We start from the raw sequence: 23,422 nt of genomic DNA, 5'->3' as shown, positions 1-23,422 counted from the left end.
ATTGCCTAAAGTTCAAGGATGTGGCAAACATGCATCAAACACTTTCCTCGTGTACCTGTATGCCTGTTCAGAGATAAGTAAGAGCAAGATATCTCGGCTTAAGCAAGCAGTCTGTTGGTGTTTGTTCTCTTGTCTGCTTACCCATTCGTTGTTGCAAAAACAACTGATTTGCAGCACCAAGAATATCAAGCACAAAAACCTGCTCTCTGAATAAAATATATTGTGTGTTTTGTCTTTTCAGAACGGATTTCAGTTTAGCATTCCTTTTTGAAAATGCCACCTTGACTGCTGCAGGCTTTTCATCTCCTTTCTTTGCTTTTGCTGCTTAGAGGCAAGTCTTGCTGCACGAGCTTGCAAGGAAGCCTTCTCAGGGGTGTCGACCTACGATGTAAAACCAAGTGAAAAAAGAAATGCTAACTTGTCAGTCAGTATGCTTCCATATCTGTGCAAATTTAAACTTCTGTTAATGCTATGAATAAGCCAGGGGACATATTGGGCTGCATTCTTCTCTCTTTCCTGTCGATATCCATGTTAATCAAACCTCCCAACTTTGGGACCTCGAAAGAAAATTCGCCAACCAAAGGTGGGGAGGGGGGCCACCGACAATAAAATGATGAAATCACTCTTTTTTTTGGCTCACAGAAATGTGAGACTGAATGGCTGCCAGTACAGCTATTAGCCGTCTCAATGTTTGTACTGTGACCGGAGACTCCGTGTGCGCGCGTGTATATTTAAGGACCGCATGCTAGGTTCCGTTACAGTGGCCCCTTTCGACTCTTGATATGCTTCACCATCATTTGTGTATTCTATCAAGTGCTGCAAAGCTGACCTAAAAGACCCGGCTGTTATGCAACACCTATTACACCTTTGTCTCACACACATGCTCTTCAATGAATGTCTCCATCTGAAACGAATTTGGCTACTTAGGCCTACACACAAATGTTTTGAATTTAAATGGCACTTCAGCTAGCTAGCTTTCTAGTGCACAATGGCAATTATGACACGGCTGTGCTGCATGATACTCCTTTTTGCATTGGGGTCGGGGCAGATATTCGGGAAATTTATGGCCGTGTTTGTACAACTGGAGAATTGGTTGGAATTCAGGAGTCCCCCACGCACATTGGGAGAGTTGGCAGGTATGATGTTAATTGGTACTTCAAACTTTTCCAGCTATGACAATTCCCTACAATTATATCATAATCCTGCTTAAAAGAACACCGCACTATCACAGTTACCACTTTATTCACATCAAAGCACAGCCCGTTTAAGCTTTTAATATTCCATGTTCATGCGGATAAATACACCACGTCTAGTTAGTATGCATTATTTGAAATAAAACTATTTTTTTATACACATCACTGTCTTCTGTTAGTGTACTATACTGAACTAACGTAATAGTTCTGCAAAAACCCGCAAGGTGGAGAGAAGTAATTCATTAAGGGAAAAATGACACATCCACCCAATCATAGCAACTGCTACAAAGGAAACCCATACGGGTTCCTCCAAAGAAAAGCCTCGTAGTTGAAGAAAATTCGACCTGGTTCGTGACTCGGACCCGGGACCACCGCCTTTCTGAAGCAGCCACTCTACCATCTGGGCTAACCAGCCAGCTAGCAGATGGCAGGGCGAAGTCGAATTTGTTGACAACATGATGCAAAGGCAATTTGACTTTGCCCTGCCATCTGCTAGCTGCCTGGTTAGCTCAGATGTTAGAGTGGCTGCCCCGGAAAGGCGGTAAACCCGGGTTCGAGTCCTGGACCAGGACGAGCTTTGTAGCGAATTGCCTCACAGTAAATATTCCCATGTTGCGTGCTGGCACATTGTAAGAAAATACTCAAGACTAGCATGTCATATCATAACAGGTTACACTACTCGCACTAACACAATAAATGCACTACACTAGTCATCATGTGTGCCACGCACCTCAAGGTAGCACCGTGGCTGAAAATGAGGAAGTTTGCTGGAAACACCAGTACTTTACAGTATTTTACCTATTACTAATCTCCAAAAGCATGATCGTACTATGAAAACTTCATCCTAAGTTTAGTTCTTGAAAAAGAAAAGAAAGAAAATTGAAATGCCAGTAAAACATCAGAAAGCAGTCGTGTATTTAAAACAGTTCTGTAAGCTTGTTTATATGACCTTGCCAGAATACCAACCATACTTACTCGTGCCTGCTAACTATAATTGGTAACAGCGACCTATGGATTTAGTAAAACGGACTGAACACCAGTTTTTGTGGAACTCATTTTTTAAAAATGCAATGGAAAGCTTACCGGTCAGTGTATCCAACCATACAGAGGTAACGTGGAAAATGCTGTGGAAAATTCTTGACATAAATTTTTTTTATCTGGGAACCTGCCAGAAACAGTGATAGGTGGGCATAATAGAACTTATACGCTGGCATTGGTGGAAAGCAGACAAGTGCAGCCCTAGATCTAAGGAGGAGGAGGAATAAACTATTTTAGGACAGCAGATTTCAGACCTAGGTCTCTCTACCTAGATGATGGCCTCGAGCCCCTGGACCATGGCGGCATCTTCGGCCTGCTGGATTCGCTTAAGTTGGTCTTCCGGTGCACAACTGAGCTACGCGGTCTTCCACTGTTTTCTGGTCTTGTGTATTTTATTCTGCGTGGGCATCTGATTATAAGCCTAAACCATATGGTGTAGGTCTGCCCTTTCTTGACAGAATCTACATCAATTCGTGTAAAGGTCCGGGTAGTAGCAGTGGTAGGCCATTGGGTTTGAATATGTATCCGTTTTTAAGAGGCGCCATGCCGTTGCTTGCCGTCTACTTAGCGAGGATTGTGCTGGGAGGAAATGGGCCCTTCCCAATTTATAGTGTTTATAGCTGTAAGAAAGTAATCTTTGTCTAGAGCCAATGCTCTTGCTGTTCATGTTTTCAGAAGTGTTGAAGTATGTCTACAATAATAGGTACATCCTTTTATGGTTTCCCATCCAACTGCTTTCTTCATGTACAAGTGAAAGCTTTTTCATTTTATTTAATCAAGCTAACCTGAGTAGCATGCCAGTAGTGCTATTACTCTAGTGCTGCCAGCCATCTGTGGCACAGTACTCGGGGTATTCAGCTGCAAACTCCTGCTCATACAAAAACACTCACGTTCGCCACCATGCAGTGAGGAACATCAGCACTCTGCCCTTCCACTCGTTGCCCTGAAGGCAGCGCCGCTTGTTAGTATGAACTTTTTATTTACTTCCTAATATGCATACAATAAAGCAGGAACATATATGTAATATCAAGGCTGCAATATTAAGCAATAAGTATGCTGCTCTTCATAACAGGTGACTTACACAGTGACCTCATGGACTAAATCTCAAGTAAAAAGCTTTCATGGCCAGTTTTTTGCAATTTTCTGTGCCAATTCAAAACTATCATTCCTACTTGAACTACAAACAGCGTGCTTGGTTCTATCACTATAAATGGCGGTCTTTTCATTTCCACTAACATCTTGTGACATCTTAAGTAGACGTGAGGAACTTAGGTTGAATAAGCTCATGGTCACCTTAAGCATTGGATTTATCAAAAATTACTTGCGCCTTTGGTGCACAATTCTGCTGCCTTCAGTTCTGTTGTGATTCTGACCAAGCTAAAAAAATGACAGAACAACTTCAATGTTACTAAACCATTGTATTCTGGCTATAATACTGTAAGCTGGGTTCGCTTCATACATGACTTCTGATCACAACATTGAAACCACAGACATAACTAGAAAGTCCTGGGAGGAGGAGGAGGAGGAGAAACTTTATTATTGCAGAAACCGTTGCGCGGTTTATTCCTGGGTGGTTCCCTCTGACAGGGCTCCACTGGCGATCGCGGTTCGCCGGGCCTGGTCGAGGGTCGCCAGTTGGCTTCCCAGGTCCAGTTCGGAGAGTCTCGCCTCCCAAGACCACGTAGTGAGTCTGTGTGTTGGGACTCGTGGCGAAATTGCGTCGCCCGGACGGTCGGTGCATTTATGTGTTATGTGCGCGAGTGTCGCTGCGTGGTTGCTACACCAGGGACATGTTCGGGACGTATAACTGTCTGGGTAGATTGCATGTAGACGAGACAAGTGTGGGTATGTGTTAGTTTGCAGGCGGCGCCAGTCCCTTGCCTGGAGTTTATTGAGAGCTTTGGGTGGGGGAGCGTATTGCGTTCTTCCGAGCCGTTGGTCCTGTAGTATTTGTTGACCTGTCGTTAATAACTCGTGGGTCGCTCGTTGGTCTGTCGGGGGCTGAAGAACGGTGTGGTCTGCCGCTCGGCTAGTGAGACCTCGAGCTGCGCAGTCCGCCTCTTCGTTGCCCCGCAGGCCTTCGTGCCCGGGGCACCAGACGATACCATGGGTCCATTGTAGTGTGCGACCCAGGATTCGAATGGCTTGTATAGGGAGTGTTCCATTCCGGTATAAACGACAAGCCGCTTGTGAGTCAGTAAGGACACGGGCGGACCTTCCCTTGATCTCAGCGTCGCGAAGTGCGAGAGCGATTGCTGCTGCTTCTGCTGCTGCGCTGCATGTGGCGCAGATGGAGGCTGAGGCTACCAGGTTCCCCTGATTGACAACGGCGATTGTGTATTTGAGCCCGCAACGTGGCGACGAGGGATACGGGCTAGTGTCCGTGTAGTACGTATCCGGGTCTCTGAAACAACGTTTGTGCAACATGCGGGCACGCGCTGCTCTTCTCTCCTGATTGTGGGTGGGGTGCATGTTCTTGGGGATATGGTCTTCTACAATGTTCTCTCTAATGTGGTTAGGCAAGAGTTGTGTTTCTTCTTTGCAGTACTGAGGTGTCAGCGGGTACCCTAGCCGTTGAAGAAGGTGTCTTCCCTGTTGAGTCTTGTTGAGGCGCTCCCTCTGCGCTATGAGCGTGGCACTTGCTAGCTCCTCAAAGGTGTTGTATACGCCTAGCGCTAGTAATTTCTTTGTGCTTGTGCTTGACGGTAGCTGTAAGGCCGTTTTGTACGCGGTTCTTATAAGAGTGTCCATGCCTTCTGTCTCGCTTTTGCGCTTGACTTGATACGGTAGCGCGTACGTGACACGGCTGATGACGAGGGCTTGTACCAGTCTTAAGGTTTCGTCCTCTGTGAAACCATCTTTGCTGCGCGCTACTCTGGCGATGAGTGATGCGGTGCTTCTTATAACGTGATTTAATTTCTCTGTGGCTAGCTTTATGCCGTTGTTCTCCTGGATGTGCATACCTAGTATGCGTGCGGTCGGGACGCGCTTTATAGGTTGCCTGGCAATCTCGAGATGTATTGGCGGGGCTCGATGTTCCTTAGTTTGCTTAGGCCGGACTTGAAGGTACTCCGACTTGTGTGGGGCACACCTCATTCCAGCGGTGGTTAGGTATGACTCGATGTATCCGATAGCTGTGAGTAACGTGTTTTCTCTGTCGCCGTATGAACCCTTGGTTGCCCATAGAGTGATGTCGTCGGCATAGAAGGCACATCCGAGTTTTGGGATGTTTTCCAGCTGTAAAGCAAGTTTTCTAAGTCCGATGTTGAAGAGGAAAGGAGATAATATTGACCCTTGCGGAGTGCCCTTCTGCGGTAGATCATATATGTCCGATTGTACGCCTGCTATGCCGATGCGAGCTTTGCGGTGGCTGAGAAAAGCCACGACATAATGGTATACTCGCTCTCCGCATCGTATGGCGGCGAGGCCATCTAGGATGGTTTCGTGTGCTATATTATCAAATGCTTTTTCTACGTCGAGGGCTAGGAGTATGTTGTTGTTGCTGCCCGGTTGTGGGTTGAGGACCTCTTCCTTGAGGAGGAGGAAGACATCCTGTGATGACATGCCTTTCCGAAATCTGTATATGCAATTGGGGTGTAGTCCATGTTCTTCCATGTGTTCCATTCGAGTGAGTACAATTCGTTCAAGAAGCTTGCCTAGGCAAGACGTAAGCGAGATCGGTCGTAATTGATCGAGCCTGCGTGGTTTTCCTGGTTTAGGTATAAGGACTATGTGAGCTGTAGTCCATTCCTCGGGTAATGTTCCGCCCGGTGCCCATATTTCTTCGTTCAGCGACTTTGTAAAGGCTCGCAGGGTTTCATCGCTTAGGTTTCTCAAGATGGCGTTGGTGATCCCGTCGGGACCCGGTGCCGTGTTTTTCTTGAAGCTCTGTGCTGCCGCGTATACCTCCGCATACGTGATGGGTGCATCAAGTATCTCGTTCGGAGCTCCCGGATATTGAGGGTATGGTTTCGGATGCCCGGTCCGGATTCCCGTGTACGTTTGCTGGAGTTCCTGTATGACTTCATCCTCGGTTCCCGGATATTTGCCAACGAGTTTTTGTAGGGTTGTGTTTGTTTCTGTTTTGGTGTTTGAAGGATCGATGATGCTGCGGAGTATGTTCCATGTCTTTTTGGTGCTTAGCGTGCCTTTAAGCGAATCGCAGAACGTGCGCCAATTGTCCCTGTGAACCTTCAGGGCATAATCGTTGGCCTGTTTAGTGACGTTTGAAATCCTAAGTCTAAGTTTGCGATTTAGCTTCTGCTTGCGCCATCTTCTTGTGAGGCCTCTGCATGCTTCCCATAAGTGTATTAGATGGTTGTCGATTGCCGGCGTGTCGGTATCGGTTTGGTACACTTTAGTGTTGGCGTCATATAGTTCTTTGATGCGTTTGGCCCACTCCTTGATCGTGGTTAAGCGGCCTTGATGTTCCGGGAAGGGCAGACTTCCCAGACAACACACTGACGTCCTTTGGATATCCTTGGGATGTCCTGCTTAGGAGGTGTGGGATGTCCCTTGGATGTCCCATACAAATCCTCAAATCCTCCCAAATGAGACAAAAAACGACATCCACAGGATCTTCCATTATGTGTCCTCTCCGGGACATTCTGGGATCATATTTGGATATCCACGGGATGTCCATTAAATGTGCTCTGCAGGACATTCAGGGATCACATTCGGATGTTACATATTCCGCTGTTCCTAGAAATTACCAGTGCATGCAGCATTTAAAGGGCAGGTACCCATAAATACAAAGAATTGTCTTTTTGAAAGTTGTACATTTTTTTTAACATTTCTTCACTTCAATCACTTTCAATGTATTCTTCCAGACATGTAATTCACTTGTTTTCCTGCTTTTTCCCAAGACTGCAGGCTTATGGCTTTCAGTGGTTCTGTTGTTTTCCTTTGTTTTTGTATTTACCAAATCTTGAGAACACTGGAAACATTGCCGAGGGGACAGAAGTACACGCATATACAGCTACACAGCAATGGGTGTAAGTGCCCAACATAATATGGAGAACATGGATTTTGCCCTCCGTGTTTCAATTCCAAGCCTGAAACAAGAGCTTGAAAACGTTTTCAGGACGAGGAAAAGGTAAAGGAGCAAATGACAAAAGCACTGAAGGCCATTATGCTGTAAACAGTTTTAGAACAGAATTAAATAATAGAAAAAGTAATGTGACAAGGCAGCGAATTTTGGAGTACACTGAAGATGGCTTAAGTTTAGAAATGCTCTGGCAGAAAAATAAATTGTTAAAGCATGTAGTGTTTTTGGATTTTTTGTTGTAAATACACGACACTAATTTCATGTTGGACAATGCACTATAAATTAGACAATACTTCACAACAGTTGAACTTTCGAAATGTTAATTTTTATTGCACGCTTCCCATTATAAGATGAACACATATGTAGTTAAGTCACATTCTCGTCACAGAACCTACTAATACAAAGTTTAAAATAATCTTTTGCTGTGTTGTTTCCTGTGCCCAAGAGAAATTTTGATTTACTGGAGCCTAATTTCTTTACTGGTTTGCACAGCCTGCTTAACTCTCATCTAGTAGTGCAGAATTCAGTTGTTTTTACTTGCTAAGGTGTTTTTGTATACATTGCTGTGCACTTATTAAACATTGTACAACAGTGTTCCCAGTTAGGCCAATGATGCATTTAATTAGTCTTAGTTCTGCTCTCTTAACTCTTAATCCTACACTGCTAGAAGAGAGTTAGGCAGTGCAAGCTGTGTGCACCAGTAAAGAAATTAAGTTTCAGGAAATAAAAATTTCAGCTAGGCACAGGAAACGATACATTAAGAAAATGATGGCACTGAATGTGGCAAATGGTAACATTAAAAAAAAAAAGGATGAAACACTAGTGAAAAAAAATATGTTCATACAGGCCATGCAGAAAATCTGCAACAAGAAAGCTGACTTCAGCATGATCATATTTGGTGGCGAAATTAACAAAATTATATTTGTTGAGCAGCAAGTCGCTCGGCAGCATGGCGGAACCACGTCATGGCAGCCCTCTCGACATCCTTAAGGGTGGCATCTGGGTGCCTGATGTCATTAGTCAATGTGCCTGCATGCATGAGAAAAATTATACTTCCTATAAGTTTTTCACACCACGCAGAAGTTATACCAGTATATACTCTACTAAAGAGATAAAACTAAATACCAGCACTAAACTTAGCAAAATGTGAATAATAGCTGTATAAGTCATAAGCTGTTACAATGTCGTACATTATATATATTTTGCCATGGAAAATCCATCTAGTTAGGCAATCAGGTATCAGATCTGCCAAAGCAGCCTCAATACAGTGAGTATACTGCTTGACACTAGATTTAAAAAGTGATATCAAAATTGCTACACCTAACTCACCACACATTAGCTTGCACAGATTCAACTCTGAGAATTTTTTTCCCCTTCGTTCCAAACCAACTGAAGCTTATTGCTGCGTTCCTACTAAGGAGGGACTGTAGAACGCGTGTTGTTTTCTGTTTTGTTGAGTCCCCTCCTTGGACAGCCAAGTGCTTCTTCTGTCAAAAAGAAACAAAATATACAGTTATAAAGATAAATTGGCATTCAGTTAACATTGAAAGTTTTGCAAGCTAAATGATTTCTTTGTAATAGAAAAATGCTAACTGGCTTTTACTTTTACTCATATTCTTTAAAATTGTCATCGACAGTTAATGTAAAATCCTACAGCATGTCACGAATGAGACAGTGTCATAAGTAACATCAGTATCAATTTCTCTCTTGTAACTACAACCCACTGTTACACACTGTTTTCTAGTTACAAGACAGGCAATTTTACACTGAGCTTAGACCATGAAGCAACGTGATTAGGGAGTGGAGCACTAATTAAAACATGCTTACAGCCACAAAACTGGCAAAATTACAAAAATAGATGAAGCAGAGAAATCACCATTTGATGTTGAGCTTGTCTGTCTGTCTCAAGCTTTTTGTCATAGTCAAGCACGTCTGTCGCATCCAAAAAAGGCAAATCAGGGAGGTCACAAGGTTGTGAAGATGCACTGTTGGCATTGCTGAGCAGCTCATTAAGGCATTGTGAATGGGCCTGCTGGGTCTGCTTAATACCATTAAGTACCTGTAAGACCCTTTCCATGAAGGCTACAAAAAAAGAAAAAAATTAATGGCATTAGTATTATGTAAATTTTCATTTCAGCGCTATTTGCAAGATGAAAAATTACGGCGTTTATTCGAATATAGGTAGACCTTTTTTCTCTCGATACTGTTACCCAAAATTAGCTATTGACCATATTTGTGAACACAGCTAGCCAGAGTACCAAGCTGAGTTCCACCATTACACCTGCCGTAAGGCCAGTCTATTAAGACTGGCTTTAAAGAATGCTGCCTATTTGACGCACTCAACGGTGCACAAACAACATTATTTGGGACGCCAAAGATGCCTGCGAAGCATCCAGCGAGGATGTCTTCTCTGCCAGTTCAGACGAGGTTACAGCTTGTGGCATCAACTAACGAGATTTAGTAGCAGAGCAGTAAATAAAGGTGTGTCATGGTCAAAGTGTTTCATTTTTCTAGAAATATATAGGCCTACCTATATTCAAATTATATTTTTTAAACTTTTCAGTGGGTTTGCTATATAGGGTTCAAGTATGTCAGTAGTCAACCTATTTTCGTGTACATATAGTAGTTGATGTGGCAACACTTGGAAAAAAGAAACAGTGATGAGCACTACTAAACGTACTATAAGCCATAGTTGGAACATACACAGCGGAGCACATGCCTTCTTTATAGTTTTCGTCACCTAGCACTGGCCTTGTGATAACAGTGTGAGTTAGGATTCACGATTTGTACAACGCTGCAACCACGCCACGGACCACAAGTGCTTTTCTAGGCCACCGCTTGCACGCTAGCAACCGTCATAGCTTGAATGATGGGGCACATTACTAAAGGAGCAAGAAGCGATAAACAGGGCCACTGACTCATGTCATGCCAGTGTCACTCCATCACGATGACATTGAGAAAAGGTAGTGCACCAGCGGCAACATACAAAAGATTTTCTTACATGCTACATAGCTGTGCTATAGGGTTGACTAATGAATACTCACGCTCACACTATTATCGTGAAGCGAAAGCTAGGTGAGGCAAACTGTGTAGAAGCTACGTGCTTTGCTGTCTGCGTTTCAATTTACACAGGTACATAGCACAAGTGAAAGAAACATATTGTTCAATTATACAAGCTTAAGAGATGGAGCTCTAAGAACTTGCTGCTTATCATTTACACTACAGCATTCAACAGGGAACATGTGAATGCATGCTGAAAAATAAGAATGCAGATATATTAATGACTAGACAGCCAGCAATATTGCGAGAATTTCTGACCTTGTGCTTGTTAGTATGGCTTCATGACAGAAAAGCAGAGTGACGAATGGGACGAGAAAGAGAGAATAGGGCTAAGCACTAGCTGCTACCAAGCGCATTTATTCTGCAACTGCAATATATACGCTTCAGAAAATCAAAAAGAAGGTACTAAAAAAAGCACGTAAATACCAGATGTGTCCATAACGAAAACGAAACGAGCATCTAATCTCTTAGTCACGGAGATAGCCATTTTCTTTTTCGGTCAAGGAAACTATGCACCACTGTGCATTGCAAAGGGCTTTCATATGTCAGCTCACTTCTTGCTGTAGTGGCTTAGCGGCTATGGTGTTGTGCTGCTAAGCTTGAGCTCGCAGGTTCAATTCCTGGCTGCCGCATGCACATTCTGATGGGGGCAGAATGCAAACATGCTCATGTGCCATGCACTGGGTACACGCTGAAGAACCCCAGGTGGTCCAAATTATTCCAGAGCCCCCCATTACGGTGTGCCTGGCTCATAATCATATCTTGCTGGAGGCATGTAAAAAGCCAGAATTAAAATTTTTAGGGTCAGTCCGCAGTCAGTTGCCGTGACCAACGAACAAGTTGGCTATCTCCACGGCTGAATGATTGGACACTTCATTGTCATATTGCCGTCGTGATGCCATAATGGTCGTTCCACCTTCGTCATTCTAACATCATAACCAACTCTCGCCATGCCATCATCACATCATCATAATCACATGGTTATCATCACACCATTGTCATCGCACTGTTGTTTTCTATTGTCATCACATCAAACATGTCATCTTATTGTAGTCGCCATCATTGTCATGCAGCTGTTGCCGTATTTTCATCACTCACAGTCGTCGCCATGTGCATCATCCCATTGTACTCATGCTGTAGTCGTCACATTGTCATGATTATACCATAGTCATCGTTTCAAAATTGCCATTTCCTTGTCGCCATGGCGTTGTCGTCATAATACCTTCATTGTTCCATAGACCATCATACTTCATCATTACATCTTCGTCACACAGTCTTCATTATGCTGTCATGCTCACGGGGAACCTCACCAAATGAGTGCTGTAACAAAGCGATCTGATACCAGAGACATCATACTTTGCCTATAGCGAAAGCAATGATAATCTCAGAATGGCCGCTGTAGATTTTAAACGAATGTGGCTTCAGCAATGTGGTGTGCTACTAAGTTGCTTGATTGCTTGCTAATCGCCTTACAGTCAACAGTCTTCATGAGATGGGTTCTACCGTAACTTTTTCTGTCATTAAGCTGCAAGATAACTAAAAAAGAAAGCTGATTTAGTGCTATGAGTATCACCTTCTGTTTCCAATATGTTACAATGAACAACAGTCTAAGTTTGTGCTAATGGACTATCACAAATGTGAATGGTACATATAGAATACAAAAAAGAACTTGTCTCAAGTAAATATTAAATGAGAAAGGAAGACGAACCAGTCTTCACAGATAAAATACTGAAAATTTCGCCTAAGCAACACTAAAATCCACCACTGAACCCTATTAACTATAACGATTAGTAGAAGGTGGACGACATAACGAGCACTTGTGGATCTGTGTGTGACCTTGTCAGATATGTGGATACCGGCCTGTACGATGAATCTGAACATAAACGACACCACAGGTTATGCTCTGCCTGACTTCAGTGCATTAAATGTCCAAAAACAAAAATTATAATCACTGACCAAAGCCAGCATAAAGATTTATATTACATGTGGGACATACCGAGAGGTTGCAACTCAGTGAAGCTGGCAGCTTTAGCATGTGTCGAAGCAGGCCTGCATAAGGCACCTGAAACAAAGACGCAAAAGGATAGTTAGATAGATAGGCTCAAAACGCCTGAAGTAGGCAAAGAATCCTGATTGCATTAAAGAAACTAAATATCAAGAACTGTAGCACCATAACGAACATAGCAATGCAACATCAGAATGACACACCAAGCACATGTGGTTCCGTGCGTGACCTTGTAGCTCCAGCAAGGGGTGTGGATACTGGTGTGTATGATGAACCTGAACATAAAAAATAGGCATTTGATCATAGCTAATAAATGTTAAAAAAAAACAAAAAGTGGTAACAATGAATGACAGCAACATAATGATGGATATCCCATAAATGACATACCACGAGTTTGCAATTCCGTGAATGAGCCGGCAGCTTCCGACCTGTGCAAAGCATCTAAAATGAAAACACCGTGGATTAAACTCCACCTGGCCACAGAATGCATAAGCAAAAAGCAAAAATCGAACAGCAGCAACATAAAGAACATAACATTGCATATGAATTACCCACCGAGCACATGTGGATTTGTGCATGGCCTTGTAGTTTCAGCAAGAGATGTGGATACTGGCCTGTAGGCTGAACCTGAATGTAAAACAGACCACAGGTTATGCTCCACGTGACCACAGTGTAATAAATGCACAAAAACTAATACTAGGAACAGTGAATGACAGCTGCACAAAGATGCATATTACATAGGTGACTAACCTTGAGTTTGCAAGTCTGTGTATAATCTTGGGGCTTCAGCATGGGTAGCTACAGACCTGTGCAAAGCATCTGAAACAACGAGGACACCATGGCTTACACTCTGTTTGATAGCAGAATGCACAAGCCAACAAAAATTTAAATATACTAGCTGAGACAAGCAAAAAGTTGAATGTGTCAATAAACTGCATGCATGACGCACAAAGCATTTGTGTCATGTCCTGTTATGTCTTATGCTGATATTCATTCAAAAAAGCCTCAGTAGCCAGTTAGTGGTCTTAAATTTTTTACAAAAGGTGCAGAAGCTGAGATGGTAGGGCAAGGGGGTATTCTGTAAGTGTCCACTGTGTGGATACTTACAGAATATACCCCCTCTTCTATGATCTGTACAATGCATCTTAATCATAATATGCAGTGCTCCAGTGCACAAGTGTGGTACAAAGCAACATTAAACTGCAATCACGTATCTAAAGTCATACCAGGCACTTGTGCTTCTACCTGCCTTCTCTCAAACGGTATAGATGCTGGTCTGTACAGTACAGCTGAAACAGAAAGAGGCCACTGGCGATGCTGCACCTCAACACAAAATACATATAAAAAGAAAGAAAACGCTATGTGCCAGCACAGAGGCATTATTTCACGGCTGGTGAGACAATCAAGAAGCTGCAGGAGAATAAATAGCTTTACATAGTCCTGTAAAGTTACATTACAAACATTATGCACCAGTTTGTTAACAACTTTGCAGAGCGAAATTCTTATGTTGGAGTGGCTGTCTTAAAAGGCCAGCTTAGAAACCTTGAAAGAAATGTAATATGGTACTGTAATTTGCTGAGCCTGTGGATGAAGCTTCCAACAATCTGACAGTCTTAAGCAGATACTGTCATTACTGTCAGTTCAGAAAATGGATTTCATCCTCATTCTGGAGGCTTATATGGAAAGTTAGATCAACATAACTAGTTCTTAAGTCAGGAGCTGTAGGTGAAGTTAAAGATTAGCACAATGCTTCACAATATGTATAAAGTGAACGCCTGTTCCTGCACTGACTCAGGCCTGCAGACTCAGTTCGTCAAGCCGACGTTCCAAGTGAGGCATGCTGTGAAAGATTTACAAAAACAGTGCACTAAGCATGTCGTAGTTTCATATCCTCAAGAGCTATAGAATTCACAGGCAGCAAACTGTTTGTTGATTAGAACTCAAATAGAACAGCTAAGTAAAAGGAAGGGCAAGTTTAAGTGTGCCTGGCTGAATACTCGATATGGTGCGACCAGTGGTCCCAAGGCAAAGGTGTACAAAAAGGTTTAATTAACTTTTGAGTATGATACCGGTTTAATTGCTACCACAGCATAAATGACAAAACAGTTTAGGGTGGACAACTATCCTGGCCCTTATGTTTGGCAATTACACACCAGGCACTGCAGCCACACCTAACAGCGACCTAACTAGAGTAGAATGCAGCAATTGCAATTTCTTGCAGGACGTATGAATGAGTCCTAGACATAAGCAAATAAGCAGCTGAAAAATCTGAACGGCAGTGAAAGTAAACTATCTATGATGCTAGAAATAAAATGAAATTACCACGTAGACAATTATACAGCTTACGGTTAACCCGAAATCCATTAGGCTAAACTTAGAAAGTCAGATATGAAAAGAGAGCCACAAAAGTGAAAGACATACTGGCTTGTGAACTTGGTTGTGAAGCCTCCATGAGTGAAAATGAACAGTCCCGAACATCTGAGGTAAAAGAATGGTTACTATAAAGCATTTGAGTTCCTTCAGGCAGGTTACCTGTACAGTGCGGGAGTTGGTAAGACAGTTCTCCCGAGGTCGGCTCATACCTGCCTAAAGGAAGAAAAAAATGATTAGAAACTAAATTTCCATTCTACACCCGTACACACGCGACAGAAGATTTACTGTTTGCACAGCAGAGTAGGTGATAACTAACTTGAAAGTGGTTTTACAAAATCTTTGAAATGTCATTCACATTTTTAATTAATAGCATGCTGACAACATCCCCCTCACCTGTCACGGATAATGGCTGAGGTGGTGTTGGTGCCCTTGGTTGGACATATTCATCATTTTCATCGTAGTCTGAGCTGCCATTCTCCTCATCATCTCGAAAATGTATTGCACGTCGCCGCCTTCTTTTGCCCCGTCCCAATTCTCTTCCACTGTTACTGTCAGATGAGTACTGGAGGGAATTAAGCTTGTTTTGTGCCCTCTCATAGGTATCTGGGGGGAAAAAGTTTTTTACAACACAGAAATTGAGAAAGCAAAAGTCAACCTTACCAGCCCAGCGTTTGACGACGCACTGCACTTCAATCCAAGAGTCTGTTGGCTTAGTGCCTTGCATCGTTAGTTTTCGCCGTTTGCCAGGGTTTTTTTCTATTGGCCAAAACGTAGAGCGGTGGTCTCCTTTCAGCCATGACGTGTGAATGATGGCCAAACTGTCCTCCTCTTCAGGGAATGAGACCACAGCAAAGGGGTCACCTAACCACAAGCAATTATTCAATTTATCAAACTCATCAGAATGCTTTTCTTTGTCATTTAACATGAAGCCTGAAAGGTTCGTGCAGTTTGTGACGTTGGCGTGTCAAGCTGAATGCATACACACACACACACACACAAACACACACACACACAAAAGAATAAATAACAGTAGCAGAAATGTTCTGAAGAGCACAGTCACTTTTGGTGCACAAACGGAAATACTGCAAATTTTTTGCCAACTGGAAGCCTCACACATTTCGTTTTGATTTTTGAAATAGGCCAGAATTGCAGACCAGAAGCTTGGGATGCCAGATGTACATTTAAAAGTGAAGAACTACATGGGTACAAGTAAAGGTCTTCCAACTTTTCATATTTTCTGCCAATTATTACAGGCTGACGATCATCAGAGTGTGCAATATTCTCCATTTTTACAATTGTGCCATCATCAAGCATACTTGTGGAGTCCCTTTTGCCTGGTTTGAAAGTAATAGAATCAACTTCAAGGGCTTTGTACTGTGGCCCAACACATCCAGGAGGCAAAGGTCCCTCTTCGTGTCTTCCTTTCAGCTTTGCACGTTGTGTACCTATAAAAATGACATCCCAGCTAGATGGTGGTTGGGCTGAGCTACTAGGTGAAGGCTTGTTGAAAGAACGTTCTTCAATAATACGATTGTGTAGCTGCTCCAGTGGCCTTTCGGGTTTTCGCACATACTTCTTTAGCCTACACATGTAGTTTTCGAATGGAAATGCACTGTAGTTGTCCAATGGTCCATAAGTGTTAACATCATCTGCTACATGAATAAGCCCATGAATGTTGTGGGACACTGCATGCTTACCAAACAATGTGATGTATACCTCTACAAAATGCCTCAGAAGCTTTCTCGAGTACTCGAAGTGTTGACTGCAATGTTGCGGACTACAAAGCAGGCTGACAGCACAATGCAATGTTATAAAGTTGTCCATTAGGCACTGTGCAATGTGCGACATTAAAACAACAGGCCCTGTGTATAACAGAAACATGCGAAATTCTGTGGCCTTTCACTTATCAAGCTCCGACAAGCTTCGGGGCTTTCTGGACAATTCAGATGGTACAAAGTGCTTCATTTCTGAATTTGCTCCTGACACTGCGTCTCTTGAATCTTTTCCAATACGGTATTTTTTTTCACCTTTGATCCAAAGTAGCAGGAGCTTCCGTACCACGCCAAGACAAATCAAGTGCATGTAATCAAGTGGAACATGCTTAATGATGTCAATAGGCAATTCCAACAAAATGGTCTTCATGGTATGGTGCTCTTCTTGTTCTGCTGTGCGAAAGCTGTTATTTGTTCTTAATGGCGCATCTACTTCAGGAAAGCACATTCGTCCTTGCTCAAAATCTCCTTCAGTCACGCATTTGGAGCAGCTGAAATACCCGTTATGCCCTTTGATGCCAAGAACGTACGACTTTGCAGGTGCATCACAGATTAGTGCTCCAACTTGCACAGCAAAGTTTTTGCTTCCTAGTGTCAGGCCTTCTTGGAGTACACTTTTCAGGTCCCGCACGAATGGTTGCAAGTACACATTGGCCTGAGATGGTTTGCACTACCCAAAAAAGACACCGACTGGAAATGGTTCGCTTGGTTTGCAGTTGGACACACGACAAAGAATGGGCCAGAACTGACCTCGTGTGCTTTTAGTAAGTGGCAGTCCATCCACATTTACATGGATAACAATAGGATCAGGCACATGAACAACATGTGTGAGAGCTGAGTGAAGCCCTTCACACAAGCCAAAATGACAATACTGTCCAGAATCCATCAGTGTGACATTTGCAACTCTCGGTGTAGACAAAAGTGCCCTGGCGCTGTTTGGTAGCTCACGCAAGCAAGGATATGAGCGAAGAACCTTTAAAAGATTTGTGATGACGTCGTGAGGTACACTCGATTGTAAGCTCCATTGTCGCAGGTCTTCTTTCAATGAAGCAATGTCCAGTTCTTTAAACAATGTGCTTGTGCTAGTAGAATCCGCTACGGTGTCCTGCTCTGTAACGCTTCTGTGGCGCCTGCCAAGCACGTTGTCGAGTTCCACGGGAAAGCTGTGATTGCTATGTATGCTGTCACCAGACTGGTCCACATCGCAAAATTCCTGCGCAGCGCCACAAATGCCGCCACTCGCAACTTGGCCGAGCGAAAGGTTCGGAGGTGGTTCGCGAACTTCCACTGGCTGAAAGGAGGTGGCAGCAACACCAGGAAGATTCCCTGCGTTAATATGTTCGTCAGCAGCTGCCAATATTGCGCGCACATCGGCCTGCACGGCTTGGCTGACGCGACGGTAGGCAGTCGCTCTCGACATGGAAGCCATGCTGACGTTACTGCTCGCTTGTATTCCTCGTTGTTCAGATTCTCAATCGCCAGTAAATTGATGTGTGTGTGTGTGTTGTTTACCCGAGTGACACTAAGAGTATACCACTGGACTGCACTTTAAAAGCGGCAGATTAACGCTACGAAGATAGAGGAATGAAAAATGCGACCATAACTTACTTTCGTATTCGCTTTCCATGGCGCGCTTCCTGCCAACTGTAAGCTCTAAAGAAGGTGAAAAATAAAGCCATCACACGTATGTCCGCAGGCCAGACCGAACAGAAACAGTTAGCAAATGACAACACTTACCTTCGATTGAAACGCAGACTGACTCAGCAAGCCCAAGTATAATATCTATTTGAGAAAGCGCGCGAAACCCCCGAAACTATACCACACTGTAGGACCTATGCGAACACGGAGCCCACGGGAGAAAAATGCGAAACCATGGCAACAGAGAAGGCACAGCCGCCATGCCGTATATGATAAACATATTATAAAATCAAAAGTAAAAGGAAGCTATTCGGTATTTTAAATACTAATAATAAAGTTTTTGTTTTATTGTGTTTTTGCTGCCTATTTAGAATTAGTTATGGAGTAAAATATAAATTCAAGAAGAACTGAAACCGAAACTGCTCGCCGCTTCTCCGAGAATTTGGAAGCATGTAGGCAGGTCTGTCGCACGGATCGATGGTTTCAATCCCCAATAATCTACGTTGAACTACATTAATGCGCCATCGGAGTTGAACCAGTTTAGTGCGCAAGCTTGGTTGATGTAAACATAAATGTGGGACTAACGATCAACGTAGCCTATCGCGCGATGTTGTTTACGCACGTACGTATTGCGCTTGCTAATTAACGCGCGAACGGCACAATTCATATGCAAAATTACAGTAAATAAACGACATTTTGTGTGCTCGCCTCCGTAATGCATATTATGTGTGCAGGGTTACGCAAGTTTAATTTGAGCGCGTACGTGTACTGGGATGGCACATGAAATACTCGTGAACTATGAGCATACGTATTGATGTGACTATATATATATATATATATATATATATATATATATATATATATATATATGTATATATATATATATATATATATATATATATATTGCATGCATGTGCCCATTCATGTGCTATTCTGGGACGTTTATTGGACATCCGTTCGCTTAAGTCCATGGGACATCCATATTACTTCCTTTTTTGGACTTGGGACTTCAGTACTTGCTTCGGACGTCCTTAGGACATTTGGTGTTGTCTGGGTTGTATCTAAATCGAGCTGTTGCCTCTCCCTAAACTTAGGCCAATTTGTAATTTTTGCCTTCCCTAGGGGTCGGCGTAGTTTGGCCGAGGCGCTGGTGATTTCGATAATGTAGTGATCACTACCCAGTGAGTCGTCTAGGACCCTCCAGTTTGTTCCCACGGTATCGTTGGTGATGGTGAGATCAGGAGTCGTGTCCCTGCTGGCACTATTTCCTATTCGAGTAGGCGTACCTGGTACTGTAATTAGGGTGTATTCGTGGCGCTCTATGGCTTCTAAGAGCTTGGCGCCCTTGGTGTCTGCTTTCGAGTAGCCCCACGTGTTGTGCTTTGCATTGAAATCTCCGGTTATAATTAGGCGATCGCGGTGCTCCAGCATTCCGTGTAGGTGCCGGAACAATGACGCGAAGTCAGCCTTTCTGTCGCGGGGGGGACTGTATACGTTGCATACGACTTGTTTAGGTCTTCCCTTCTTGACAGGCCATATCGTGGTGATGAGATGTGGGATTTCCTCACCGGGGAGCACTGTGAGGGTTGTTGCCAAATCTTTGCGGACGAGCGTGGCCACCCTACTGTAGCTGGGCTCGTACTGTATTTTATGCCCCATAATTGGCTTCGGTTGCTCTCCCGCCTCTTGCAAGCACAGTCTTCTTTTACAGACGAGGTGCATTTACCTCCTAGTGTCAACTCCCATTGAAGACCAGCAGTTAGGACACATGGACCTGTGACAGAGAAGCTGCCGGATGGATCTTGGACAGCGATGCTAGCCTGTACTTCCCTATCTTCTCCATTATCCATGGCACCCTGGTATGAAGAGCATGTGTTAGCCATTTATGCTTGAACTACTTTTTCCTGAAAACAGTTAACAAAATGTTTTGCATGGAACAAAGAAGGTATGTTCACCTGCGCAAGTAGTGGCTCATAGGGAAGGCTGGCACATAGGCTGGAGGGATCAAGGTAGGACATGTTGATCTGGACTGCACTATTAACTCGAAGTCTATGGCAGCCTGAAAGCAAGAGTGCTTATGCTAATTTTCTGTTTGCCCTACGACATGGAATACACTGCCTACTTGAAGTACTCGGTAAAGCTGTTGAACAAGTCCTACTTAGGAGGAATTGTAGAAGCCAGGTAACCTGGGAAAGTTGGTATGATTTCACTGAGAGGGAAAATTAATTTGCACCCATTCAAATCTGAACCACTGGAGGCACCACCACCTAAGCCAGAGAACCAGGGGTAGAGAGGCTGGCCAAGACTGCTTTCATCAAAACTCGTAGTAACATGATGGGAAGACGTCTGCCAGCCAATAACCACTTCAACCAAAACTGTGCAGCATAATGTGGACAAAGCAAGACATAAAAGCTATAGAGACAAGCCCACGATAACTATGCTCATCCCTGTAATGTTGTTTTGCTTTTTCGGCGATGCATGGCACAGTTTTACTTCAAACTCATGTTTACAAAATGGCCTGATACTGTTTTATTGTGGAGTAACTGTTTATTTCATCACATAGTCAGCAAGATCATTACAACAGTCAAGTGAAATGTTTACCTCTGCAAGCAGGAACAAGCTTTCAGCACAAGCTTGCATGGGCTGTGAGTATGCACAGAGTATGTGTACGACATGGCTTGTTGCGTCAGGTGTGCTGTCACATTGGCCAACTGTATGAGGAAGCTGGGAGGTTCCAAGCTTGAGAGTATTAGTTATAGTAATGGAAAGAATGTCATATAGCAATAATTCATTACAATTGAACCTTGTTATATGAAACAATGATAAATGGAATTGTTGCTTAAATAACAGGTGGTGAATCACCAAGAGAATTGCATGTATATGAAACTTCATACATCAAACTTGTTCTGACATTAAATGGATATATTGAACTCCGCAGCATCGGACATTGGGACACATATTAAAGGCTTCACTGCAGTACATCAGCAGAACCTAGGACCTACAAACATAGGACCTACAAATTCTGCATGGGCTAAAGGGTAGAAGGCGCTGCTCTGAATGTATCTATGTAGTCAAACGCCTTTTTAACAAAGTGCTCGCACCTTCAAAATCCTTCGTTAAGCAGGTCACGTTGTGCAAAAGGTTGCGCAGCTCACTGTTCACAATAGCTAAGCACTTTCAACAAAAGAAAATCTTTAACAAGAATTCAAGAAAGACTTAACGAGATAGGCTGATAATTTTTCTCCGCACAATATCCCTGACAGCATGTTCTACTGTAGCCACCCTATGCTCCATTGAGGTTCCCAGCTTGCTCTCCAAGCAAATGCAGGAGCCATGCAAAGCAAAGCCCCCGATTGTCTAGTGCCACTAAGCCTCCCTTGCTGTCAAAATTTTTGGTCGCCTTCATTGACATTCGTGGCCTTTCCATGCATTCGTCAGCCGTTGATGCGTTACAACAAGTAGCACACGAGTTGAGTGAATCCTGGAGCAGGGCAACAGGACTAGTAATATCAGCACGCTCTTCAAATACGCTGCTGTTAGCACTAGCGCACAGCCTACCCTGGTGAAATCTTCACAGGGCAGTGGCGGCGCTGGTGTGGCATTCGTTTTATAAACATAAATCAGCCGCCAGGGACGCATAAGTTTCTTTGTTGTACAGGCAAATTCATTGTGGTCTTCATTGTAGTGCTGTTCGACTGTAATCTAGTGCTTATGCTGATGCTACTTGCTGCATGCAGCGGTTCGTCTTCCTCACATGATAGTATGTGACGCTGTTGTATCTCGGCTTTTGGACTTTAAAACTAGCAAGCATCTAAAACATGCTGCATAATAGACACTTTTAGTTTAGTGTACGCTATAAAATAGTGGGTCATCACTGCGCATGCGCAGAACGCTAAACGACCTATCGCGTATAGTGTACGCACTCTATTTCTCAGATTTAGCGTTAGCGTCTTTGCGTGGTTTGCGGAGTTTGCGTGAAACATGGAGGCGGCCCGGCTGCCCACTTCGAATTGAATTTGGCGTTGCTTTTGTAAAATGCACTTTGTTCTTAGCAAATGACTGTGTAAATGGCTTTCGCTTAGTCTCAGGCTGCTTCGACGACAGAGTATTCTGGATAACCGTGTGGTGTTTTTGAGATCGCTTCTCATTTCGAACGAGTCGAAGCCTAATGAAAGAAACATTCGACATGTTAGCACCACCTATAGCTACAGTCGGGAGATAGCCGCAATGACGGCACATGGCCTCTGAGATCCGAACATCTCACAGGCCAACTAAACTAAAAAAATGTGCGCTGCTTAGCATAGGCTATACTATAGCATAAAGCGTACGCCAAATTAAAACTGTCTAATGTGAGACGCATAAGTTAGCTTCATCCCAATACAGTAGTGTTACACATTCAACCACGCACTTAGCATTGTGATGAAGTATACCAACAGTGGGAAAGGGTCAGAGACACTGGACATAGCAATGTTACGCAGTCAAGCATACCATAGCGGTGGAAAAAGATAAAATTACATGCAGAATATCCTGTGGGATTTATCTAAATGATGCATAAGCATTTGCTACTGATCACCTACTGGTTTGTCGTCATATGCTGCTGTGTTTCATATAATTGCGAGAAATGCCACAAAAAAATCATAAAATGGAGAAGCGCAGTTGCAACACTGAAATGTTAAACTGAGACCATCATGAGTATGAAGCAGAGGCCAGTAGTAGCACTGTTCACTCCTTTTATATCATGGTGCGTTTGGATGATGTTGCTGCTTCGTGGAAGATGAGCATTGGCCAATGCGTGCTGTTCTACGTGACGTAATTGAACAGTGTCAAGTTAGGTAGACGTCATACGTAGATGTGGTCGATGACGCTGCCTCCTCTTAATGCAAACCATTATCAACTGTACACCAGCCGCCGCTGCGTATGGCGCGGCTGCGCAGGCCCGATCTTACAATTCGCTCGCTCATGTGGGCCTTATCTTGAAAGCAACCATCTTACGTGACGGACGGGTTTCCTCATTGGGTAAGCATAGAAACCTCTACGCATTTTGTTTTAAAGTGAAGCTTTCTTTGTCTCTTCCTTTGACTTTCCCACTCCAGCAGCTGCTGTGGGCTGCTGCTGATGTCACACGCACCACGTCGGGGGGGGGGGGGGAGGAGGGTGTTCATTGTGTGTATATACATGACAGGCACAAGTAAAAGAGGAAAGGACATGGGAGAAACTTGTTTTCACCCCACCGCATCGAGTGTGCACAATGCCCTCTGGAGCTCCCTGGCCGTTGTCACATTAGCCACTTGACAGC

General features: G+C 43.6%; 1 protein-coding gene, 1 long non-coding RNA gene and 1 pseudogene across 2 annotated transcripts; all 3 read right to left on the bottom strand.

Annotated features, from left to right (window-relative positions):
• Positions 1-200: 200 nt before the first annotated feature.
• On the bottom strand, positions 201-20,071 carry LOC140219034 (uncharacterized). Its single transcript, XR_011895328.1, has 3 exons — positions 19,853-20,071; positions 2,277-2,358; positions 201-381 (listed from the first exon to the last, which is right to left on the bottom strand). It is a non-coding gene; the product is annotated as an uncharacterized lncRNA (long non-coding RNA).
• On the bottom strand, positions 10,932-14,896 carry LOC126523909 (uncharacterized). Its single transcript, XM_055066974.2, has 8 exons — positions 14,876-14,896; positions 14,765-14,821; positions 13,094-13,162; positions 12,899-12,970; positions 12,731-12,784; positions 12,547-12,618; positions 12,335-12,400; positions 10,932-10,978 (listed from the first exon to the last, which is right to left on the bottom strand). The coding sequence occupies exons 2-8, from the start codon at positions 14,793-14,795 to the stop codon at positions 10,932-10,934; spliced, it is 411 nt and encodes a 136-aa protein (XP_054922949.2). The 5' UTR covers positions 14,796-14,821; positions 14,876-14,896.
• LOC140218861 (uncharacterized) lies at positions 15,737-17,926 on the bottom strand (annotated as a pseudogene).
• Positions 20,072-23,422: the final 3,351 nt, after the last annotated feature.

This window comes from Dermacentor andersoni, chromosome 6 (genome assembly GCF_023375885.2).
Source record: "Dermacentor andersoni chromosome 6, qqDerAnde1_hic_scaffold, whole genome shotgun sequence".
Lineage (NCBI taxonomy): Eukaryota > Metazoa > Arthropoda > Arachnida > Ixodida > Ixodidae > Dermacentor > Dermacentor andersoni.
This window is presented reverse-complemented; position numbering and strand designations above follow the sequence as displayed.

What these genes read in the sequence shown, in the direction of transcription:
- LOC126523909 (XM_055066974.2), bottom strand. Translation starts at nt 14,795, where the DNA reads ATGGAGGCTTCACAACCAAGTTCACAAGCCA. An exon ending in CACAAATCCACATGTGCTCG is followed by an intron (nt 12,785 to 12,898) that starts GTGGGTAATTCA and finishes TTTTCATTTTAG; the next exon opens with ATGCTTTGCACAGGTCGGAA. An exon ending in CACTGAGTTGCAACCTCTCG is followed by an intron (nt 10,979 to 12,334) that starts GTATGTCCCACA and finishes TGCCCCCATCAG; the next exon opens with AATGTGCATGCGGCAGCCAG.